General features: G+C 35.6%; 1 protein-coding gene across 9 annotated transcripts in view; it reads left to right on the top strand.

Annotated features, from left to right (window-relative positions):
- The window catches only part of vipr1b (vasoactive intestinal peptide receptor 1b), a 738,286-nt gene that overhangs the window by 693,244 nt on the left and 21,454 nt on the right, over nucleotides 1–23,588 (top strand). For all 9 annotated transcript variants that reach the window (XR_015524442.1, XR_015524441.1, XR_015524440.1 and 6 more), the window contains 3 exon segments: nucleotides 4,376–4,476; nucleotides 6,783–6,880; nucleotides 14,619–14,754. Coding sequence is in view for 4 of the 9 variants with exons in the window: in XM_087308590.1 (XP_087164716.1) it covers nucleotides 4,376–4,476; nucleotides 6,783–6,880; nucleotides 14,619–14,754 (335 nt within the window). In the remaining 5 variants the exon portion in view is untranslated.

Raw genomic sequence — 23,588 nt, 5'->3', positions numbered from 1 at the left:
AGTTGTTCAGTGCTTAATATTATTGACTTTTTATTATGCATCCTCCAAATTATGAATGAACAGATCAATACACATTCACCAAACAATGAAACTCTCAACAGCTTGTTTAAACAGACAGAAGTTGAGCATTAGTTCATTTAATGGGAGATCAAAACATTTCTTGGTGGCTCAGTGGTTAGCACTGTTGCCTTACAGCAAGAAGGTCACTAGTTCCAGTTTTGGCTGGGCCAGGTGGCATTTTTGTGTAGAGTTTGCATGTTCTCTCCGTGTTCTTGTGGGTTTCCTCTGAGTGCTCCGGGTTCCCTCACAAGTCTAAAGACATGCGCTTTACAGTAGGTGAATTAAATAAACTAGATTGGCCATAGTGTATGAGTGTGTGTGTTTATGTGAGAGTGTTACGGTTGTAGGTGTTTGCGCACTTCTGAGTGTCTGTTTGGTCACATGGTTTTGTTTTGTTTTGGTGTTCTACATGTGTATGACGTCTGTGTTATGTCACGTGTTATGTGGAGTCCTGCTATCCTGATTAGCCTGCCAGCTATGACTCGTTATCTCGGCTATATCTGGACAGTGCGTATCTTGTCTCGTGTCAGTTCGTTGTTATTTTGATGTGCTCTCTGTCTGTGTTTAGGGCTGGCGTGGAGACCCATCTGACACCTAGAGCTACTCTGTTCCTGTCTGTTTTCCCCGATCCCCGCTTGAGTGGGATACCTTATCTTTTGTTTGTTTATTTTTTCCATTTTGGACTTTGGTTATACTTTATTAACTGTGGTAATAACGTAATTTTACTTGCATATTGGGTACTTCTAATACTCATATTCATTGTAACAGAGAGTGTATGGTTGTTTCCCAGTACTGGGTTGTGGCTGAAAGGGCATCCGCTGTGTAAAACATATGCTGGAATCGTTGCCGGTTCATTTAGCTTTGGCAACACTGATAAATAAGGGACTAAGCCAAAGGAAATATTTTAATAAATTATTTGTATCTAGAATTTGAGGTTTCGGTAGCAGACATCTTGCATACTGTATGTTGTCCATTTATCAAACCATTTTTTCTTTACATAGAATATAGAAGAGGGGTAAAGATCAGTAAAGTTTTGTTGTTGTTTTTCTTCTTTTGACGTGCAGATTTATGTTGTTTACTCAGTGTTTCCCAGGGTGAATTGATTGGCCAAATCCAGACATTACAATGGGCAATTCATTTTTAACAAGTAGACAGAAAAAGTTGAACTTGTAGTAATTCACCACTTTTAATTTAACCAAACCCATATATAAATCTGATTCGTGCAAATTGCAAATATGACATACAAGTTTATATTTGGATTTCACATACAGTATATACTGTATAATTCTTCCTTACTTTCAGGGACGTTTATATTATCCGCACCATGTTAGTGTTTTGTAACATCTAAATTTTACAAGGTGGGTTGTTAGCCCAATGCTTAACCCCCAACCTGCAGGACCAGGACAAATACACTACAGACACATTAGCTTCCTATAGCGCAGGTCTTTGTACTTGTGGGGGAAACCGGAGCACCAGGAGGAAACCCATGTGAACATAGGGGTTTAGAACATGCAAACTCCATGCAGAAATGCCAACTGACCCAGCCGGGTCTTGAACCAGCGACCTTCTTGCTGTAAGGCAACAGCGCTACCAACTGCAACACCATGCCACCATTTATAGTTTCAAAATTATTTTAAATAGCAGTTTTTTTTCAACAATTGGAATTACAAATATGTACATATATGTTTAAATATATTATATAATAGAAACTTGACACATTTTGTCACTAAAAACCTTGTAATCTGCTGTGACACTATGTGCTAGTTTTAAAACAGGCAAATACACTAAAAACTTTAATTAGTAGAAGGACACCCATTCAACATCATGTGACTGAAGCCCCCACGAAATTGATAGCATGCACCTGTTAAGTTTTTTCTCTCATAAATTAACAAATTGTTAAGTTTTGTTGTCCTTTGGCATGACAACATGTCTAACAAGTCATGGAGAAAAAGTAAATTATTCATAATTTATTCATACAAAACAAATAGCACTATTTGAAGATAACTGTCCAACAATGAAGATACATCACTCTCCTACATTTTTATATTTAGTTTCTAATTTTGTTTTTGGAGACACACACACACACACACACACAGATTTTTTCATATTATATATTGTAGCTTCATGTCTTGTCCCAAACGGCCATCATTATATTTAAATTTTAACAGAGGTTACTTTAGCAGTGATATGTGATATGACTAGTAACAATGGAGTTAAATCTAAGATGGAAATTTGAGATTGATTCTTCATCAAAGTGCAGGAAAAGACATGTTGCTTTCTCAGTGCAAAAAACATCTCAACATTTTGACAACACAAATCAAATTCTACCAGGCCTCAGCTACAACTACAGTGTTTGAGGGTCAAAGTACCATTGTTTATGGGCAGCCAATGCAGAAAATTGGCTAACATTATGCAAATTAGTTTCAAACCAATGTTTGTGCAGGAAGTAAGACTGAAGTCAGGCAGTTCTAAAGCTGCTTTATTTTGGGGGACAAAATTTGCAGACCACAAACTGATATTTTAGACACTGCATGAAAGACGATATAACAAAGCAGAAGAGAAGAACTTTAATTTTTGGGTTTTCCAATAATTCTTAAACAAGTGATTGTTGTAAAATTGGAGGTTACTGGCCATTGGGACTAACAATGGTGGTTCTTGTGAGTAGAGTTGCTGCAATAAAGTATTTCTGCTGGCAAATGTTCTTTTGGAAATTATTTTTTGTGTTTTCCTATTTGGGAGCTTTGTTGTATGCCTCTATTCAGAGAGCATTTTGTAATGTTATGAGACTGCATTGCTTCATTCAACATTCACATTACAAGCACATTGAAGAAAACCTACTCAGAGACTCATGCACCAACAGTCTTTTAAATTCAAGCCTGAGAGAAATTGATTGGCTTGTTTTGGATCAATATGTGGCATTGTAACCCAGGATCCGCTATGAAATCACTGAGGGGGAGCTAAGTGTCCTTCCTCCTGAAGTATACATCATATTTTTCAAACTCTATGGAGCGTAAGACAATGTTCTTTAAATGAATCATTGTTGTGGGAAACCCACACCTAGTCCTTGAATGCCCCTCTATAAAAGACTCATAGAAATGAGTCATAGATTGTGCTGTAATATACAATACACTCTCTTATAACCAATTGGAGACTGTAGAGTTTTCGTCTAAACTTTTTCACTAATGTAACAAAAGTTCAGTTTCAGTGCTCTATAGATTTCATACTAACAATGTAATCTTTTCATTAAATCATTATATATGGTTATTTCATTAAATGTAATTTGATTCTAGTCCAGTCCAGGGAATTGATAAACCTAAATGGTTCTCTCTAAAATGTAATGGATTTGGAAAATCAGGTTTGTTTTAATAAATCAGTTTATTTTAAAGTTCTCTTTCTAATATGTGTAGTACTTTGAATTGGTTCACCTAAATGTTTCCCTCATAAATGTACTGGAAAGTCAAATTTTGACTTTTAAATCATTTAACTTTTAAATGGTTCTCTCTCTAAGAGTGGAAGTTTAAGGTATTATTTGGTTGTGTTTAATGATTCATAAATGGACATACGTTAAAAAGGGATTAATCAACATAAACACTTTACTACTTTATAAAGCTTTTTTAAAAATGGTTACAAAAATGAGCTGTTTTAATATAAATTTGCTTTTCAAGGTTGATACTGTTAAGCTAATTGAGTTTTATTTTAATAAATAAAAGCATATTGTTTAATATTATCATTGTAGTTTATTAATTTTATTGATTTCTAAAAGACTAAATAACTAAATGTCAATTTACACAAAACATTTCAATAGGCTTCTACATCAAGTTTGAAAATGAATGTTTAAATACATTTGTAAGTTGCTGTTTCTTTGTGTTTAATTGTAAAAATCTACTTCAGCAAAGTTTCTGTTTCAAAGTAGCTTTCTTAACACTGAATAGATCCAATGACCCCGAAAAAATGTTTTTCTCATCCAAGCATCTCAATAATTCATTGTTCATATTCATGTGCGGCACAGATCACAACAATAAGCTTACTGAGTCACAGATCTCGGTTGGGTCTCTTTGTGTATTGATTGGACGCAGAGTTTAGCATTGAGTGGAGGCAGTGTGCAGTGAGAAAAGGCAAAAACACCTCAGCGAGAGAGGTGACGTGGCCCTCCATTTCTCAGCTTTAGTTCAGAAAGCCATTTAACTTTGTGTAAACAAACTCCAGGAAACCAGCCCTCATGCTCAGTCGAAAGAGTAATAAACAGATGCAACTTTGAAACAGAGCAGCCAGCATGTGCATCTTCAGCTTAATGACCTTTAAATCTCTCACACAGGTAACCTCTCTAAAACCTGCACTGCTGATGGCTGGACCGAAATGGACTCGTTGGAAATCGCAGTAAATTGTGGATATAATCTGAATGGCACTGTTGACGATGTAAGTACTTTACATCTCTAAAGGTTATTGAGAATCTTTGCAAAATGCAAAAATCTATTTTAAAGTATGTCACACTACCCTTTTCAACCCCACTGGTGTTATACAACACCAAAATGATCAGATTCTTGAACGTACTGAACTTTTAGCCCCACACAGCGATCGTTTTCATCCAATCAAGTGTTTCACTTCCAAAAAAAAAACAGCGTTCACCTTTTTCAGGCAACCCCATGGCATGCTTTTCCAGCCTTTTATTGCCTGGTGCAAACTAACAAGTCGGAACATAATAGCTCTTTTATTTAGCATTGCACACCAGTGTCAGCCTTTGGATGCATTTGTAAACATACTAATAATCCATCACTGAAGCAGCTATTATGCAACATGAAACGCCTTGATCTTTTGAGCAGAGAGTAGTTAAGTGAAGAGCGACTGACCTTTGGCTTTTAATGAAAGTTTTCCCAGCGTGTGTTCACAACAACAGGACGAGTAATCAGCACAGTCAGTCCTCAGATCCACCGGGAGTATGTGGGCATGAGACTCAAAAGAATTGAATGTTTTTGTTGATGAGCCTCTAATGCTCCTTGTTGGCATGACAGCTTTTTAGATTAAACTCTGGTCAAAGACTATTAAAATGCTCTCCACACTGGTGAATCTTTCAGAAAATTTTTGCGTGGGATAGACAGCATAGCCATTATTACCAAAAGAGATAACCTTGAGTAAGAATTCTTCTTTTTAGATGAAAAGAACAGCGCATTGAGTCATACTGTAGGCAGTTTTTATTTTTTTATAGGCTGTAGTGGTTATAAAGGTTGTTTTGATCCCAGTCTCATCCTTTATACTGACAATTAAAAAAATCTTAGATTTACACACTGAACACAAAACTAGCATACAGTATGTGATGAATTAATTTCCCTAGAACAGCACAAGATGTATTTTGTTATCGTTTATGAGAATGTTTTGCTAGACAGCATGTTCAGTGTTGTTTAAATCACACAGAAGTGTAAAGAAAAATAAGCAGTTTAATTTGATGCTTTGACGCATTGCATTGGACCAGATAGTTTAGGCGGGACATGACGAGTGGCTTTTCTTTTTAAAAAAATATATTTTTATAGCTAGATTGCAAGCTAAAAGGATAATTACATGTCTTTTCCACTGTGTAGTGCATTGTATGTGCCGTAAAGTGAATAAATAGATATATTTGCCATTAATAGCATGGCATTTCTGTGTGGAGTTTGCATGTTCTTTCCGTGTTGACATGAGTTTCCTCTGGGTACTCTGGTTTCCCTCACAGTCCAAAAACATGCTCTACAGGTAAATTGAATAAGCTAAATTGGCCATAGTATATGTGTGTGAATTCAAGAGTGTATGGGTGTTTCCCTGTGTTGGGTTGCGGAAAGAAGAAGTTTGTTCCGCTGTGGTGACCCCTGATTAATAGAGAGAATAAGCTAAAAAGAAAATGAATGAATAATTGAATAAATAGCATACTAAATGTTTGAGCAAGTGACCAGTATCATTGCTTTAGCAGCTTATATAGTAGGGCGCTGGATGCTTTAGATTATAGAGAGCAATTGATTGGACAGAAGATCCGAAGAGAAACTAAAGTGATATCAAAATAGTTATCTGGATTGGAGGAAGTGAGGGAGTGCTGGGAGTTTTGAATTCTTATCTCTAAATTCGAATGTTGCATACTAGCTTATAGATAACCACAAGACTGACAAACTGATACTAGCACCACCAAAAAAAAACAGAAAACAGGGCCCATTTTACTAACAGCCTGCACCAGCTGTGGCAATTTTTGGTGACATTTGCATTGCTTTATGTTATGATCATGATAAAAATGAGCTGAATCTGTAGTTTTTAATTCTAAATTAAACATTTAAATTATATAATAAAGCACTAAAAAGCAAAAAGTTTTATACACTACAGTATAAAGGTTATGGTTTGGTAAGATATTTTTATGTTCTTAAAAGTGTTAATGATCACTTGATAAAAATACAGTATTTTGAAAAAAATATTTTAACCATTTTTTTCAAACCAACCGGTTTTAATGTATTTTAAAAAAGCTTAAGAGGTCAAATATACATTTTCATTACTCTAATCTTTACTCCACTCTTCTTTGTCACATGATCCCTCAGAAATCATTTATTTATGCGGAATTGGTGGTCAAGAAACAAATGAAAAAAAAAGTAAAATATTGTTTTTAGATACTTTGACCAGAATTTTTAGCAAATAACATAAATGAAAAAAATACAAAATAAAAATAAAATACAGTATACTGGTAAACGCACATTGTTTCCTTTGTTTTGCAGGATAGCTTTTTTAGGTCAGTGAAGATCGGCTACACCATCGGCCACAGTGTTTCTCTCATTTCTCTCACAACTGCCATTGCAATACTCTGTATATTCAGGTAAAAACTTCTATGTTTACTTTTTAATATTTTTGTGTGTTTTTTTTTTCCAGTTTATCAGTTTTTCAACAAAAAATTGTAATATACTTGCAATAATAAAATTGTTTATCTCTAGACATCATGTACTTTAAAATGTCAGCAAGTTCTATAGAACACATCCAAGCCAGTTATTTCAAGAAACAGAGTGACGCAATATCTTCCTGACTGTTGAGAATTAACTGAGAGTTAAGTCATTTAATTTGCTTATATTGTGATCTACTTATAAATGAATTGCATCAAACACATTTAGAAAGTTTCTTCAATGAAATGAGAAATATAAACTCTTTATATATGAAATATGAAAACTTAATATATTTTTTAAGTATCACATATGATTCATTTTATATTTCAATGCACATATTTTTTTCTTATTTAAAAAGATACAAACTCAAAATATTTGCTTTAATAAAGGGCTAAAGTTCCACCCTCAATAAGACATTTTGATGAAGCTAATGGCTTTAAACACAGAAAACATGCATGGTTCTGGCCCCAGATTTACCACGGGGTGTCATGAAATGAATCACTAAAGCTGTGGAAGATTAAACAGCAAGCAACATGTTTCCGTTTTGACACTACACAGATTGATCTACCTCACCAGAGGCTGAACTGCCGGCTAATGGCAGAGATAAAAGCTTTCTTACATGTATATTCCAACAAACACATTTCATGCAGGCCAAACTGACTGTCCACCATCAGAGAATTATTTCAGTGCTCAGTGCTTATATATAAACCCAGAAGTGACACTTTGAGCTATAAAGATGATTTACAACTCTTTAATTGGCACCAAGATTGCATTCAAGTAGTCTAGGCACTGTTAATTACATGTTTATGAAGGACTGCATGCATTTGGATCATAATATTTATGATACTGTTCTTGTAGGTGATTCATTTTTCACATGGAACATTACCAGTGTTGGGTATATATTATTTACCAATTTGTAGTCTAAATTATTTAATTTAATTTATTATGATTACACGTGGTAATGTAATCTGATTATTTATAGATGTTTTTTTTTTTTTACCTGACATGTTTAACACATTGATTATATATATATATATATATATATATATATATATATATATATATATATATATATATATATATATATATATATATATATATATATATATATATATACATATATATATATATATATATATATATATATATATATATATATATATATATATATATATATATATATATATATATATATATATAAGCAAGTTGTTCTTGCAGACTAAAACAGGGCAAAATTATCAGCAGCATGAAGCAAAATGCAGGCTTTCTTGTGGATTTATTAAACCTATATTCTTCAGATTCCTCCCTCCATCCACAACTATTCCCTCCTATCTTGAATATCATGAAAGGATTGTTGTGACCACATAAAGTTTAAGTTAGAATTATTAGCCCCCATTTGAGTTTAGTTTTTGTTTTTTAAATATTTGCCAAATGATGTTTAAAATAACAAGGAAATTGTCACAGTATGTCCGATAATATTTTTTTCTTCTGGAGAAAGTCTTATTTGTTTTATTTGAACTAGAATAAAAGCAGTCTTTAAATTTTTTAAACACCATTTTAACGTTAAAATTATTAACCCCATTTAACAATTTTCTCCCCAAACAAACCATTGTTCTACAAAAGCTTGCCTAATTAGTCTAGCCTGTCTAGTTAACCTAATTAGCCTAGTTAAGTCTTTAAATGTCACTTTAAGCTGTATACAAGTGTCTTGAAAAATATCTAGTAAAATATTTTTTACTGTCATCATAGCAAAGATAAAATCAGTTATTAGAAATTAGTTATTAAAAGTATTATGTATAGAAATGTGTTAAAAAAAATCTTTCTCTGGGCTAATAATTTAAGGGGGCTAATAATTTTGAAATTATTATTGAAAAAATCTTCTCTCCATTAAACAGAAATTGGGGGGGAAATGGGCTATTAATTCTGACTTTAACTGTATATTATGAATCCCAGATTACAGGTAATCAGCAGTGCTGGATACATTACTTTCAAATTTAAGGTTGTTACTGATGACAAATTACATAAAGATTGTAGTCTGTACTGTCATCTTTAACATTACTAATTTTATTCTATGTATTCTGACTACTTTTGTGTAGAGATTGTATAGATGACAATTTAACTCATACAGTGCATCTAGAAAGTATTCATAGCCCTTCACTTTTTCCACAATTTTTTATGTTAAAGCCTTATTTCAAAATGGATTAAATTAGGTTATTTTCTCCAAGTTCTACACACTATACCCCATAATGAAAATGTGAAAAAAAGATTTTCTGAAATTGTTGCAAATTTATTAAAAACTAAAAACCTGAAAAATCACTTTTACATAAATATTCACAGCCTTTGCCGTGAAGCTCTAAATTGAGCTCAGGTGCATTCTGTTTACACTGATCATTCTTGAGATGTTTCAGCATCTTAATTGGATTCACCTGTGGTAAATTCCATAAATTGGACATGATTTGAAAAGTCAAACACCTGTCTAAATAAAGTCCCAGGGTTGACAGTGCATGTCAAAGCACAAACCAAGCAAGAAGACAAAGGAATTGTCTGTAGACCTCCGAGACATGATTGTCTCAAGGCACAAGGCAGGGGAAGGTTATAGAAAAATTTCTGCTGCTCTGAAAGTTTCAATGAGCACAGTGGCCTCCATCATCGGTAAATGGAAGATGTTTGGAACCACCAGGAGCAATGTACAGAGACATCCTGAATGAAAACCTGCTTTAGAGTGGTTTTGACCTCAGACTGAGGCTATGGTTCATCTTCCAGCAGGACAAGGACCCAAAGCACACTGGCAAAATATCAATGGAGTGGCTTCACAACAACTCTGTGAATGTCCTTGAGTGGCCCAATCAGAGCCTCGACCTAAATCTTATTGAACATCTCTGGAGAGATCTGAAAATGGCTGTACACCGTCACTTCTCATTCAACCTGATAGAGCTTGAGAGGTACTACAGGTGTGCCAAGCTTGTGGCATCATATTCAAAAAGACTTGAGGCTGTAATTTGCTGCCAAAGGTGCATCAACAAAGTATTGAGCAAAGGCTGTGAATACTTATGAACATGTAATTTTCAGTTTTTTTTTTTTTTCATTTTTAACAAATTAGCAACAATTAAAAAAAAAAACTTTTTTACATTGTCATTAAGGGGTATTGTGTGTAGAATAAGGCTATAACAATCCAAAAAAAAGTGGAAAAAGTGAAGGGCTATGAATTCTTTCTGGATGCACTGTAAGACTGGGTTCATATGAAATACAAGTATATATATTCAAAGTACAAAGTCAATACAAACATGCAAATAGAAGCAGATTTCTGGCAGTGAAAACACATGCATGCTACATTTGCTGCAAACACAAGGCATTTTTTTCAATCACCTCTTCCATGTGAAAAGCTTCACATTTTCACAATTTCAAATTGTGTGAGGTGAAAAAATTCCGTGAGTTATCTGGAGAGAGTGATATTAATGTGCAGAATAATTGTGAATCATTTATTTCTATTGTGTGAATATTAATACTGAAGTAATAGCAGCCTAAATATATCCCATTTATATCTATATAAAGTTACAGGAGTCTAAATATATCCATTTTATTATTACTATTTTTTTGTTTTAATATGATTCTGATTACATGACTCTGATTACATGCAGTCAGTCAGTACCAGTGCTGCATATTTCTGCAACATGCTCTTTATATAAAATCTTGTTTAGAATCACCCATAAAATACAATTGCTAATAAATGCATCAATTCAACCTTTGAAAACTTACATGAGCACGGCCTACATAAAAATCCATAAGTTTTTCTGTAAACACACATATTCAAAGACTTACAGCAGCTCACAGTGTTCATTTTACAGGGTTAATCCTCCTTCCAGCATCTGAGAGGTTAAGTGTCCTCATCAGGGTCACAAACATGATAGCCCACAGCTCTTTTCTTATGATTACCAACCCCCAGCATTAAGTACACCTCAACCGAGCCCATTTACTGTCAATCCCATCAGTAATAAGGCTCATATGTGTCAAAGTAGCACTGCTTCTCAGTAAAGCTCCTGATGTTCAGCAATGTAATCAGTCCTAATCCTGTCTATTAACACTATCTGCACTCGAGCTACGGGATTTAGCAGTCTTAACTATAAGACTATATCAGTCTGATGTGGGATTTCTGTGGATGACAGAGGCGGAAGACCTGATAGCACCTCAGGATATTGTTGTCGGTCTGAACGCATTCAATGGCTGTGGTCTAATTAAATTATACCTTTCCTGAGAGATGCTTACATTTTATGGTGTCCAAATCCATCAGGCGTTTGTCAAGGTTGATTCTGCAGATGGTCAAACACTAGAGACATAACATAGGCCTGTGTGTGTGTAAAGATCACGCTGATAGTGTCAGATCATAGTGTGTGAAATGAGCAATTTTGAGGCATCATGGTGTGAGGTTAACAGAAACACAGGAATTTGACCTTTAAATGCAAAGTTGTAGCAAGTTAGGGAAAACAGTAATGTTATAAAATAAGAAATGCAACTTATATTAAACAGCAGCATTCGTGAGGATTATAAAATTTTAAAATAACAATTAAAAATAACATTTAAAAATAGCATTTAAAAATAATTCGTTAATCAAAAACATTTGAACGGTTAAAATTGTGCTTTATAAACAGCAGCTGACATTGATGTACTTTACTGTTAATGCAGTCTCAGCATGCCTGTGATTGCACCTAACCTTTTAAGTTTAATTTTATATTTGGATTTTTTAAAATAAGCTTTTTAACTTTTTAATTTTTTTAATGGGTCACACTTTATTTTAAGGTACAATTCTAGCTATTAATGAACCACTAACTATGACTTTTGCCTCAATCTCTTAATTCAATATTTTTTGAGGTAGTAATTTGTCATTGGGGATGTAGAATATGATAATGCTGATTATGTATTTCATAAGTACTAATAAACACTAATAGCATGTAATAAGCCACTAGATAATAGATTTACTTTTCTCGTCATCTCAACTTTCATCAGTCAAACTGATTAAAAATAGTAAGTTGAACTTTATATTAATTAAACAAATATTAGTTGAAACCTGATTTAACTTTTTAAAGTGAAATTAACATAAAAACATTTTTTATAAAAACAGTTTTTACAGTGGACAGCTATGATCTAATTTCAGTAAATTTTTTTATTTTTTTGTTTGGACGGACAGATAGCCTAGATTTTTATCTCACTTTAAGTACGTTTACATGAACACCAGTAATCTGATTTTAATATGATTAAGACAATCTTATCTGACTAAAGTCATAATCGAAGTAAACAGAAATTGAATAAAGACATGTGGAGTATGCCTAATTTAGTCGTAATATTAAAGTGCAGTACAGACATGTAAACACCTTAATCAAACTATTACCGTCATGTAGGACTTTTCACCGCATTTTGCGACAGAATAGTCTATACACATATGGCTGACACTATTCTCTGCACCTACTGAGTCAGTAAAGGACCATCCACACACACAAACTGAGTGTGAAATGCTGAGTTTTTTTTCCCCATTCGGTGTGCTTTATCAAATTCTATTAAAACACTAGCACTTACTTCAAATTGTACCTAATATCTCAGTTTGTCATAGGGGGCATGAATGAATTGTTCCTGAATTAAAGTGAAACTGCCGAACTGCAGTTAAAGTCGAAAAATTAAAAATTAAACACTCAAATTTAAATGAAACTCCAGAGGAAATGTGGATAGCGTGGTGGCGCAATGACATTTATCAATATGTGCTATAACTGATAAAACTGAAGTATGATAGGATAATTAAAAAAGCAACTTATGTAAACAACTTAATCATAGTATTGTCCTATTCAGATTAAGGCAAATAATTAGGGTACTGATGTCCATGTAAACGTAGTCAACGAGTACGTTTACATGGACACCAATAATCAAATTTCAGTATGACAATACTCTGATTAAGGCCCCTTTTACACTAATGCATTTGTTTTAAAATGCACAAGTTTTGCTACGGCTACGCCATCCGTCCACACTATGCCAGAGTTTTCGAGCGCCGAAAACGGAGTGTTTCGAAAACGCTGGTGAGGCCGTGTGTGTGTGGTCACGTGATGTGCGTTTTCAGTGTTTTGGTGTGGACGGAGAGCAGTTCAGAAAAGCTGGGTAAAACGCTAGTGTGGACGCGGATCGTTTTCATTCTAAAATGCCGTTTTAAGACTAAAATGCACTAGTGTAAACGGGGGCTAAGGCCGTACTCACACTAGGTACATTTGCCTCGAACGGGGTCAAAGCACGCTTGTCTCCCCTCCCGTCTCCCCCGACGGCCCGCACTCAGACCACAATCGGGCCTGGGTACGCTTACGTCATCGATGCTGGGCTGTTCAGTGAGAAGCGCTGTCACTCAGCAGCACAGTGGAGATTTTTCTAGTTATATCGTTTTAGTCGGGTTGATATGCAGTGACATGCAGTCAAATATTTCACCAAACAGTCCTTAGGGATGCGGTGACATGCAGTCAGATATTTCGCCAAACAGATCCGCCACATTTGCCGCTCATAAACAATCATAAAGCCCTCATGCTGCAGGAATAAGGAGGTCTGCTGAAGGCGCGCAGCTGTCGTGCAGTGAGGGGTTTGCGTATTTAATAAGCTTCGGCAGTTTGCGTTCATTGAACAGTAAGAATGATTAATAAATCCATATGAAACAGCCCCTTAAAAGTCACGTCTCGCTTTCAGTTTCGGCCCAAAGTGAACCGTGCTCAGACCCACCTCTTCCAACTGGGCCAGGGCCGGCCAAGTGAACCGTGCTTGAGCCCGATTCAGCGCACTCACACTTCTCAAACAATCCGGGAAACGGGCCTGGGCACGGTACGGATGGCATAGTGTGAGTAGGCCCTAAGAGTCAACCATGTAAACAGCGCTTTTTTTTTCTTTGATTACATTAATCTGACTATGACTAAGTCATAATTGAACTAAAGAGAAAATCGAATTAAGACATGTGGAGTATGTATATTTTAGTTGCATTATTGAAGTGCAGTACAGGCATGTTAACACTGAAATCTAACTATTACCACCATATAGGAATTTTACCACCTGCGTAGCGGCATCTTAGAAGCCAATCTAAGTAATACTACAAAACTAACCAACCATGCAATTTCCAAAAATGCTATTTTGTAGAGAACATGAATAAAAAACATGATGTTCTGGGAGTTTTGGGATATCAGAGTCCCTCAATATGTTTTCGAAAAGGGCTGCTTTTTGAATTATGCAGTTTTGGATGTGTTCTCACTATAACATCTCACCCATAAAACAAACAAAAAAAAGCCATCATTTCTCCCTCTCATTTTACTCCAAACCATATTATTTTTACAGAGCTGATGCAGTGTGGTCATTATTTTGATTCCCAGCCATAGCTTGATCACATATAATAAGCACGTTGCACATTAATTGAGCCGCTACCTTGAATTAAAAAATTCCCTTGTTTACCGATTTTGTTGTTTAACAAAATTATCTGTTTAACGAACCCCTTTGACACACCAAAAAGCTCAATTAGGATTTCATTTGTAGTGTAATTAGCTCTCATTTTTTCGTTGTTAGTTCCAAGGACGGGGTGTAATTAGGGGGCAAGGGATTTCTCAATCAGGCTTAACATATTTTAGATTCAGTCCGTGAGTGTGGCTGATTGTATTTCTTGTTTTCCCTCAGGAAACTCCACTGCACTCGCAACTACATCCACATGCACCTGTTCGTGTCCTTCATTCTGAAAGCCATCGCGGTTTTCGTCAAAGATGCAGTGCTGTACGATGTTGTCCAGGAGTCTGACAACTGCTCCACTGGTTCTGTAAGTTTAGTATTGGTTAAGGTTGATTCAGAAATAGGACATGCATGTTGACAAGAAATTTTATTTTTCAGCCTCATAAACATTTTTTTTCATTGATATGGCCTGAAACATATTGTAATCTATGTCAAACAGCGACAAATTATGAAAATGTTAAATGTTAAAAAGAAAGAAACATCCAATCTGAACACCAAAATGTATCTGTAGTTATAAAATCACCCACAAGTGTTTATTTATTCTCTCACTGATCGTTTCACAGGCTGTAATAGTTTCAGTTAGCGAAACTTGACATCCAGACCAAGCAGTGTTATTTGTCAGCATAAATAGAGTATACCCAGCTGATCAGGTTTACATTTTTTCATGCTCGCTGCATTAACAGAAGTGTCGCGGGCCTCTCGACTGTTATGTCTGCTGCTAAACATCCACGGGCATAACTTCACACTCGCTGCTGAATTAAGTGCTGTCGCTGACCTCTGTTTGAACCGACGTGCCAAAACGCTTGTTCCAATCATTCTGGATGGCATGTGCATGCACTGTTATTGTTGCAGCCCCTCAAGCCAACTCAATTTCACAGATTTTTCTTTCACAACACTTGTCGAATTGCAAGATGTGATGTGAATTGTGGGTCATTTTTTTTTTACTCTGGTACCAAAGGGATTTCCTCTGTGCTAGTTTTACACTGCTGTGTTGACAGAGATGGACTGGAAAAAAGTAGTAAATCAAAGTAAAAAATATTTATAGCACATTTGACAATATACTAACACGGTTTTTCTACGTCAAACATTCTCCATTTCAATGTGCTGTTTCTTTGTGTACATTTTGTTATTTTACTAGCAACTTCTTTCAGTGAATGTACAGTAATATACAGCATTCTGCTTTGTGTAGTAGCAAGCTGTTTGACTAGTTTAACCAGCATCCCTTCCAGAAAGATGATTGATTATTAAACCATGCAAGCAAAACTAGAAAAACTAGAACAATCAAGTAATGGCAAGTTCAGACTGTATGATTTTCAAAGTAGTCGCAATACAGATGTTTCTACACTGCATGACTTTCTGGGGTAGTGTTCTGTCAATGTGTTTACACTGCAAGATAGAGCGACGACTGGGGTTGACACACTGCATGACTTTAGAATATGAAGATTTGCCACAACTTTCTAAACTATGTCTCACAACCAAACACACGCGAGAAGGGACATGGAGACAACAAGAAGTCAAGTAGTAAATCTTTTGTTATTAACTATACATAATGAGAAAGAAACCTTTAGTGGTGTAGGAAATGTACTTATTTTGCTCACCTGGCTTTGAAGGGAGTTAGCAATTTCTCCTCAACTCTTTTTTAAGCCGGATGTGGTTTTGCTCAGAGTACACGTCAAACAGACACCGGTGCTCCTGCCAAATTTACAATAGTTTTTCCTCCATTTCTTGGGTCCAAATAGGCTGAAAAGAAGCCTTTTTAACTTCTCCGCCAATCTCCCACTGGCCTGCAGAGATCCATACTAGTGGATGCTGCTCTTTCATTGGCTGCTGGTAATCGCAATGTTATTTTCAATCAGAACACATTTCAGACAGCATGATTTGAATCGCAGATAGCTCCAGATATTTAGCATGAGTGTCGGCGACTTATCTGCTATTCTCTCAGATTGCATCTTTGATAGTTCACACTGTGTGACTGTTACGAGAATTTGCCTGTGATTTCAGGCATTTGTCAGCAATTTCTCAAAACCTGTCAGCAAGTCAAAATCGGGGCTAAAATCATGTGACCTTTATGAAGTAAACAGTAGAACATGCAAGTAAAAAGAGCAACAATGACAACATTAAAATAAGACTATTAAATGAAAAACTACTAATGTTTGAAGAGCTAAAGCAGTAAAACCAGTAAAAGGCAGATTAATAGTAACAGTGACTGGATTAATATTAGACCATGTAGAAAAAGCAAAAATAGTAAATATCAGGTATAAAAGTAACAAGTGGCATGGACAAAATTAAAAACGGGCCATGTAATTATAACAGTAAAACTAGTAAAAAACCACATAAAAGACTGAAAATTACCAAATTAAGATACATCCTTGCTGGTAAAGTTTAAAGCATTTACTGTAAAATAGAGACAGTCACAAAATGTAATTAGTCCATGGAAGTTAAACTGCCCAGCAGGCACACAATGTCATAAGACATTGATATTAGGTTAAATTTACAGGTTGTGACGTCAGGTGACCAAAATTAAATGTCTAGTCATCGTCTAGAGACAATGTCATTTTTGACGTCCAATAACGATGTCAAACGACGTTGATATTTGGTTGATTTTAGGTTGTGTTGAAAAGTGACCAAAATCCAACGTCGAGCCAACATCTTTACCCAACGACATATTGACGTCAAATACTGACATTTATGGCAACCAAAATCTAATGTCTGATCGACGTTATAGTGGTAATGTGCAAATATCATTAAGCTGTAGCATCATTAAACGTTGATATTTGGTTGATTTTATTTTGTATAATGGACATTGCAGCTGGCTTGATGGGTTTTGACATCATCCAAATTTTAATTTCTAATCAAAACACAATGTCTCCACAACATTGATGTTCAACTACAATCTCATGTGATGTTGATGTCATGTGCATGCTTGGTGCTAAATTAGTAAAGCCAGTAAAACGAAAGAAGGAGAAAGACAGAAATTAAATTAGAAAATGCAAGTAAAACTAGTGGGGACACAGTGGCGCAGTAGGTAGTGCTGTCGCCTCTCATCAAGACGGTCGCTTTTTCGAGCCTCGGCTGGGTCATTTGGCGTTTCATGCGTTGAGTTTGCATATTTTCCCTGCGTTCGCGTGGGTTTCTTCCGGGTGCTGCGGTTTCCCTCACATTCCAAAGACATGAGGTACAGGTGAATTGGGTAGACTAAATTGTCCGTAGTGTATTAGTGTGAATGAGTGTGTGTGTGTGGATGTGTCCCAGAGATGGGTTGCGTCTGGAAGGGCATCTGCTGCATAAAAATGTGCTGGATAAGTTGGCAGTTCATTCTGCTGTGGCGACCCCGGATTAATAAAGGGACTAAGCAGAAAAAAATGAATGAATGAATGAAGTAAAACTAGTCAAATAAATGTTATAAGTGTGCTGGTTTTCAGTTGTCCAGACTTGCATAGGGCCAATACTTGCTTTTTAAGCTAAGTTGAATGTTCTACAACATTTGTTTGGCAGTTTTTAGCAGGGTCATAGCAGTCGTCATCAGCTGACTGCTGGAATAGTGAAGGACGTTTACTGAGATGATTCAGCTGCTAAGATGACTATTGACTGAACTTGACAAAAGAGCATAGAGCTCTCAATGAAAACAGTGTATGGATTGAGTGTGGGGCTAAAGTGAAGTGTCCTGCAGTAACACGTGTCTGGCTTTCAGATCTGGTGTCTCTCAGTGTCTTCAGTTTGCGCAGAGATTAAGGTCATTGTTGAGATCTTCAGAAATGCATTGCTCTTTCAAACTGTGCATTTCACCATGCTTAAAAGCAATTGGATTTTAAAACACTGACAATTCTGGAAAGATGATGATTGTGTGTTTGAAAATAATAACTTCTAGTTATTGTATGGATTTGAATTAATCTTGCTGCAACAGAAAAGATGAACATGTCGAAATATGGACATTCTTATCAAGCACTCTGTTCACAGGTTTTTTGCTGAAAAGTCATGTCACTCAAGGCTGAGGTGAATTTTTTATTCTGTGAAACAAATGTCAAATGAAAATGTCTGCAAAACAAAGTCATAATCATGGGATACAAAGTCACATCGTGAGGTATGACATCACAATCGAAACATATAGTCACAAATTTCATTACTGGAGTCACATCGTATATATAGTATATATATACAACATATATAAACATAAAATATAATTTTTTTTCCTTTGGCTTAGTTCCTTATTTATCAGGGGTCGCCACAGCAGAATGAGTCGCCAACAATTCCAGCAAATCTTTTGCACAGCAGATGCCCTTCCGGCTGCAACCCAGTACTGGGAAACACCAATACATTCTCATATTCACATACGCACTCATACACTATGGTCAATTTTGTTTATCAGATTCACCTATAGAACATGTCTTTGGACTGTGGGGCAAACCGGAGCACCCGGAGGAAACACACACAAACATGGGGAGGACATACAAAATCCCCACAGAAGTGCCAACTGACCCAGTCGATACTTGAACCGACGAACTTCTTGCTGTAAACCTGTAACCAGGGTATGTGACACTGACAACAGAGGTGCGGATCCACATGCAGGTTTATTAGAATGGTCTGGCAAGCAGTGGTTAATACAGGGGCAAACAGATTTATAAGTTCAATCTAGAGTCATAGTCAAAGTAACAGGCAGATGTTCACAAGACAGGCAGCAAACAGGATTAAACAAATAAATAAGGTGAGGATCAAAACACGGAACAACAAGGCAAAGGAAAAGGCGTTGTAGTGTCACTAAAACAGTAGACAAGGCTCAGCAACAGTGTTTGTGTTTGTGCTTCTTATTTAGTGCATTAATCAGTTCTTGAGCAGCTTCAGCTGTGAGTATGCAATCAGTCAGGACCAGGAACTGGTTGTATGTGTGTGTGTTAAATGACTGGGAGTTGTAGTCCATAACATGGCGGATTTGTAGTTCATGTGAATGTAAGAGTGTCTCAGGTAGTAGATCGCTGGGGATCGTGACAAAACCACAGCAGTGCCAAACCAAAGGAGTAGCAGTTTTTACACAAATTTCAAAATTGATAGTTTTCAACTACATATGTGAAAATTCATGATTTGTCAGTTTTACAGCTATCTACTACAGTAGGTTGAAGGAATAGTTTTAGCAAAAATGTAATTCTGTGATCAGTTACTCACTCTTAACTTTCTTTCTTCTGTTGAGCACAAAGCAAAAAATAACAATTTCAAACAAAAATGTTTGAAATCAACAGCCTATGACTTCTGTAGTTTTATTTGTTTCTACTGTCAGTGGCTGCTTGTTTCCAACATTCTTTCAACAGAATATCTTGTTTTGTGTTCAACAAAAGATACATAATAGTATAAAATGTAAGTAAATTGTTAGTTTCATTTTCCCCTTTAGCTATCCCTAAAAGATGGAAACCCTTGTCTAATTTTAGCCTACAGATTACAGTACTTACAATAATATAAAAAACAACTAGTTAATCTAACATCATTCTGTATTAAAGACGTCATCTGCATTCAAAATGTTACCAATCTACTGTTGAATCTGTGATTTTTCACAGCTAGGTTTTGTGTCAAGCTGCCTTATTAACGTTATTCTCACATTTTAATAACAGTAGCCCATAGGGAAAAGCAGAATGACTGATTTCCAGAAAAACAGCATTACAAAAGGAATTAATTGCAGCGTTTTTATCAATGATACATAATAAATGGATGATAAAAGGCTGTTGAGAGGCTAGGCTCAGCAGAAGGTGTTTGTTAGCCATTTGCGTGGTCGAGCCTGCAGCGAAAGCTTTCTGTCTATTTCAGGAGTGCAGGCCCTGAGCAAGAGGCTGTGGCTCTCAGAGTAATTTGGGATGATTTGTGCACATTAGAACTATGAGCTGCATCCATTCATCGCGTGCTGCCTCATTTTACATGGCCGAAAGCTGAAAGCATCATTCAGAAGCTGCTGCTGTCTAAACTGTCGATTGCTTCATCCAGCCAATTCTTTTCTCTTGCCCATGAGGCATAAACTCTCACCCAGTTTAAGATGCGTGAAGCTTTCCTTGATGCTCGGATCATGGAGCTCAAAGGAGTATTTTTAGAAAGGCTGAAAGTTTTATTGCTGTCAACACAAATACATATTTTAAAAATTGAGCTGGGATCTGAACTTCACTTGTCAAAATTTAAGAATTACAGCCCACCATGTGAGTATGGCAAGCCATTTTAACACTTAATTTATACATTTTACTAGAATCTAGTTTCATCCTACTAGTACTTCATTTCTATTTTATAAACACTAGTACATATTCATTAGCTACTAGGGCGTCTTCAGATACTTAATCACAGTCTCATTCGAAATACATGCTTCAGCATTTTTAACTAAAAAAGTTAAATTGAATACCATGTATTATTACACCCTTATTACACCAACAACGTTTCTTTTTCACACTGATAATATTAACAGTGTCATATTATTGATAAAAAACATATTTTTTTGCAGCAAATAAATTAACACAGGCTCATTGTGAAAATGTATTTGTTTCTGGAGAGTGCGAGTTATGTAGCCAGAGCTACGTATGACTGAATTTAATTTTTATATGAATGCTACCGGGTGGTATGGCGCTGCCGACAACTTCTGTTTCTTTTTGCACTACTAGCTGACCTCTGGTTTGACTTTTTCCGCTGTTACCAGTTTGCCCAGTAGCTCACTAACGTTGGCAGACTTGAGATGCAGAGAAGAGTTGACCGTGACGACAAGGTTCCTAAACAGTTTCTATAAGCTGGTAAAACAAAATCACAAGGCAAAAAATAAAATAAACAAGTAAATAAAAGGGTGAGAATTTTTTTTTTTTTAATCAGGCAGCTGTGAGGGTTGGTTGGGTTTAGGAAAAGAGGTGATCAGATCAATCAGTGCTTTTGAAAACACTGTTGGTTGGGTTTAGGAAAGGGGGTCGGTGGGGGGATCAGTTAGTTGGTCAGTCAGTCGACAGCGGCCTCTGGTTGATTGACAAGAACATCAGGTGCAATTGGCGAGAGAAATTTGAGATCTGAAAAAGAGTGCACAGCAGCCTCTGGTGGATTTGAGAAAACAAAAAATGCAAAAAACGTAGCTACTGGGACGTATTTTTTTACGATCTCCAGAAATGTATATAGGGGTACATATCATTAATGAGCCTGGTTTAAATTAAATAGCACAAAACAACTCTAATGAGGCTCATAATCTGTACTTGTTTATTTATATACAACTTTTTTGACATGTTTACAAAAGAGATAAAAGCAAAACCGAGTATAAAAATAGGTGGTCTCAGTGAACTTTTCCCTATGTTTACTTTTGAAAACACAATTGGTTGGGTTAAGGGAGGCGTTTAGGTCAATTATTTGCTGGTTAAGGTGATCTGTACATCAATCCCTGCCTTCTCATAAACATTTAAAAGAATGACACTCATCTGAAACGTACAGAACAACATACCCTAAGTAACAGTTTTCAGAATCACAAAAAGTTTACAGCACCCTCTATTGCAGGGGTCTCCAATCCTGGTCCTGGAGGGCCGGTGTCCCTGCAGGGTTTAGCTCAATCTTGCCTCAACACACCTGCCTGAATGTTTCAAGTATACCCAGTAAGACCTTGATTAGCTTGTTCAGGTGTGTTTGATTAGGGTTGGAGCTAAAATCTGCAGGACACCAGCCCTCTGGGAACAAGTTTGGTGACCACTGCTCTATTGTATTTGTCATCTGAAACATTCAATGAAAAATAACTGGAGTGTAATGCATATTAATAAGTAAAATGTATTTTATGTTTTGCAAAATTGTAGGATTGTAAGGTGGACTGCAGGGTAACCTCTAGTACTGATTTAAAAGATAGATTGCTAGTTCTTCTTATTAGACACTGAGTTGTGACTAGTAATTTTTATATACTTATTCAAGTTCTCTTTGTTCAAAACTACCTGCTACTTTGTGCTGGACATACACTATAAACATGAAAAGTAAATCGGAATAATAAATAAGAAATGTAATACATAACCTGCTAATTTGTCCAACATCTACAGAGAATAATTAGTGAAACTGCATTTTTCTTTATCCGGAAATAGTTTTCAAATGTACCATAAGGCTATTAATATTAAATGTTAATAATATTAACATTAATTATAATATTATAATATAATATAATATTAATATTAGATTATTAATAAGGATTATAATTTCATGTAAACTCTTAATGTGATGTCAAACTTTAAATTAATTGATTTTCAACTCTTCTTTTTTCTACTAATAGTTTGTTAGACTCAAATATGTTGGTGTCAAATATGTAGCTTTTTGCAATGATAGAAAACAATACAATTATTAATCATAACACAGTGTTTTAGTCATGCCAAGTCCATTCGTCTCTGAGTAAAGCAGTGGTGATCTGTTACTGAATGAATTCAGGATTTCAATGATCTATCAAGCTTTCACTTTCAGTTACTTTAGTCATATCCAAATTGAATGAATCAGCTGTTTTGAACAAGTCAATTAAAACAAATGGTATTGTGACTAATGCTACCTTCTACAACTTCATTAATCTGTTATAGATCTGTGTAGATCAGTTCACAGAAATGACACTGTAAATACTGGCTTGTCTCAGTAGTTCAGATTATGTTTTTCTTTTATTAAACAATAACTTTTTTTTTGTTCACTTTGATCTTTAAAACTTTGCAAACCTTTTGCATTCACAAACAGCTACATTACAAACACTGCTTGAAACGAAATATTCAAAAAAGCTATTTCATGCATCATGCTTAATAAACTCTTTTAAAAAAGTCTTACAGACCTCAAACCTTTTATAACATATTTCATACTTTTTATGAAAACATTTTCATACTCCTGGCACTACTCAACCATCCTATGCATCACTAGTTTATTATATATTCAGTGATATGAGCATCATAGCTCATTAACTGTGTTGAAACGTTTCTGCATCCAAAGGTCTCAGCATGATCCTTTTGTTTATATTGAACAATCGGAAGTTAAGAGTCATTATTAATTCATTCTGCTATCCAGCAAAAGGACATGACATTTTCAGGCAATGCTTTGCTCTGCTTTTCCTTTTTCGCCTTTAACCACTTACACCCTCTTGTCTGCCTTCATTGCAGTGTGTTATTTGTTTATAGTACTCCTGCCGTGTCTGACTGTCCTCCC

Source organism: Danio rerio, chromosome 24 (assembly GCF_052040795.2).
Source record: "Danio rerio strain M-AB ecotype USA chromosome 24, GRCz13ab, whole genome shotgun sequence".
NCBI classification, from domain to species: domain Eukaryota; kingdom Metazoa; phylum Chordata; class Actinopteri; order Cypriniformes; family Danionidae; genus Danio; species Danio rerio.
Note: the sequence above shows the minus strand (reverse complement) of the source record. Positions and strands in the feature narration are given on the sequence as shown.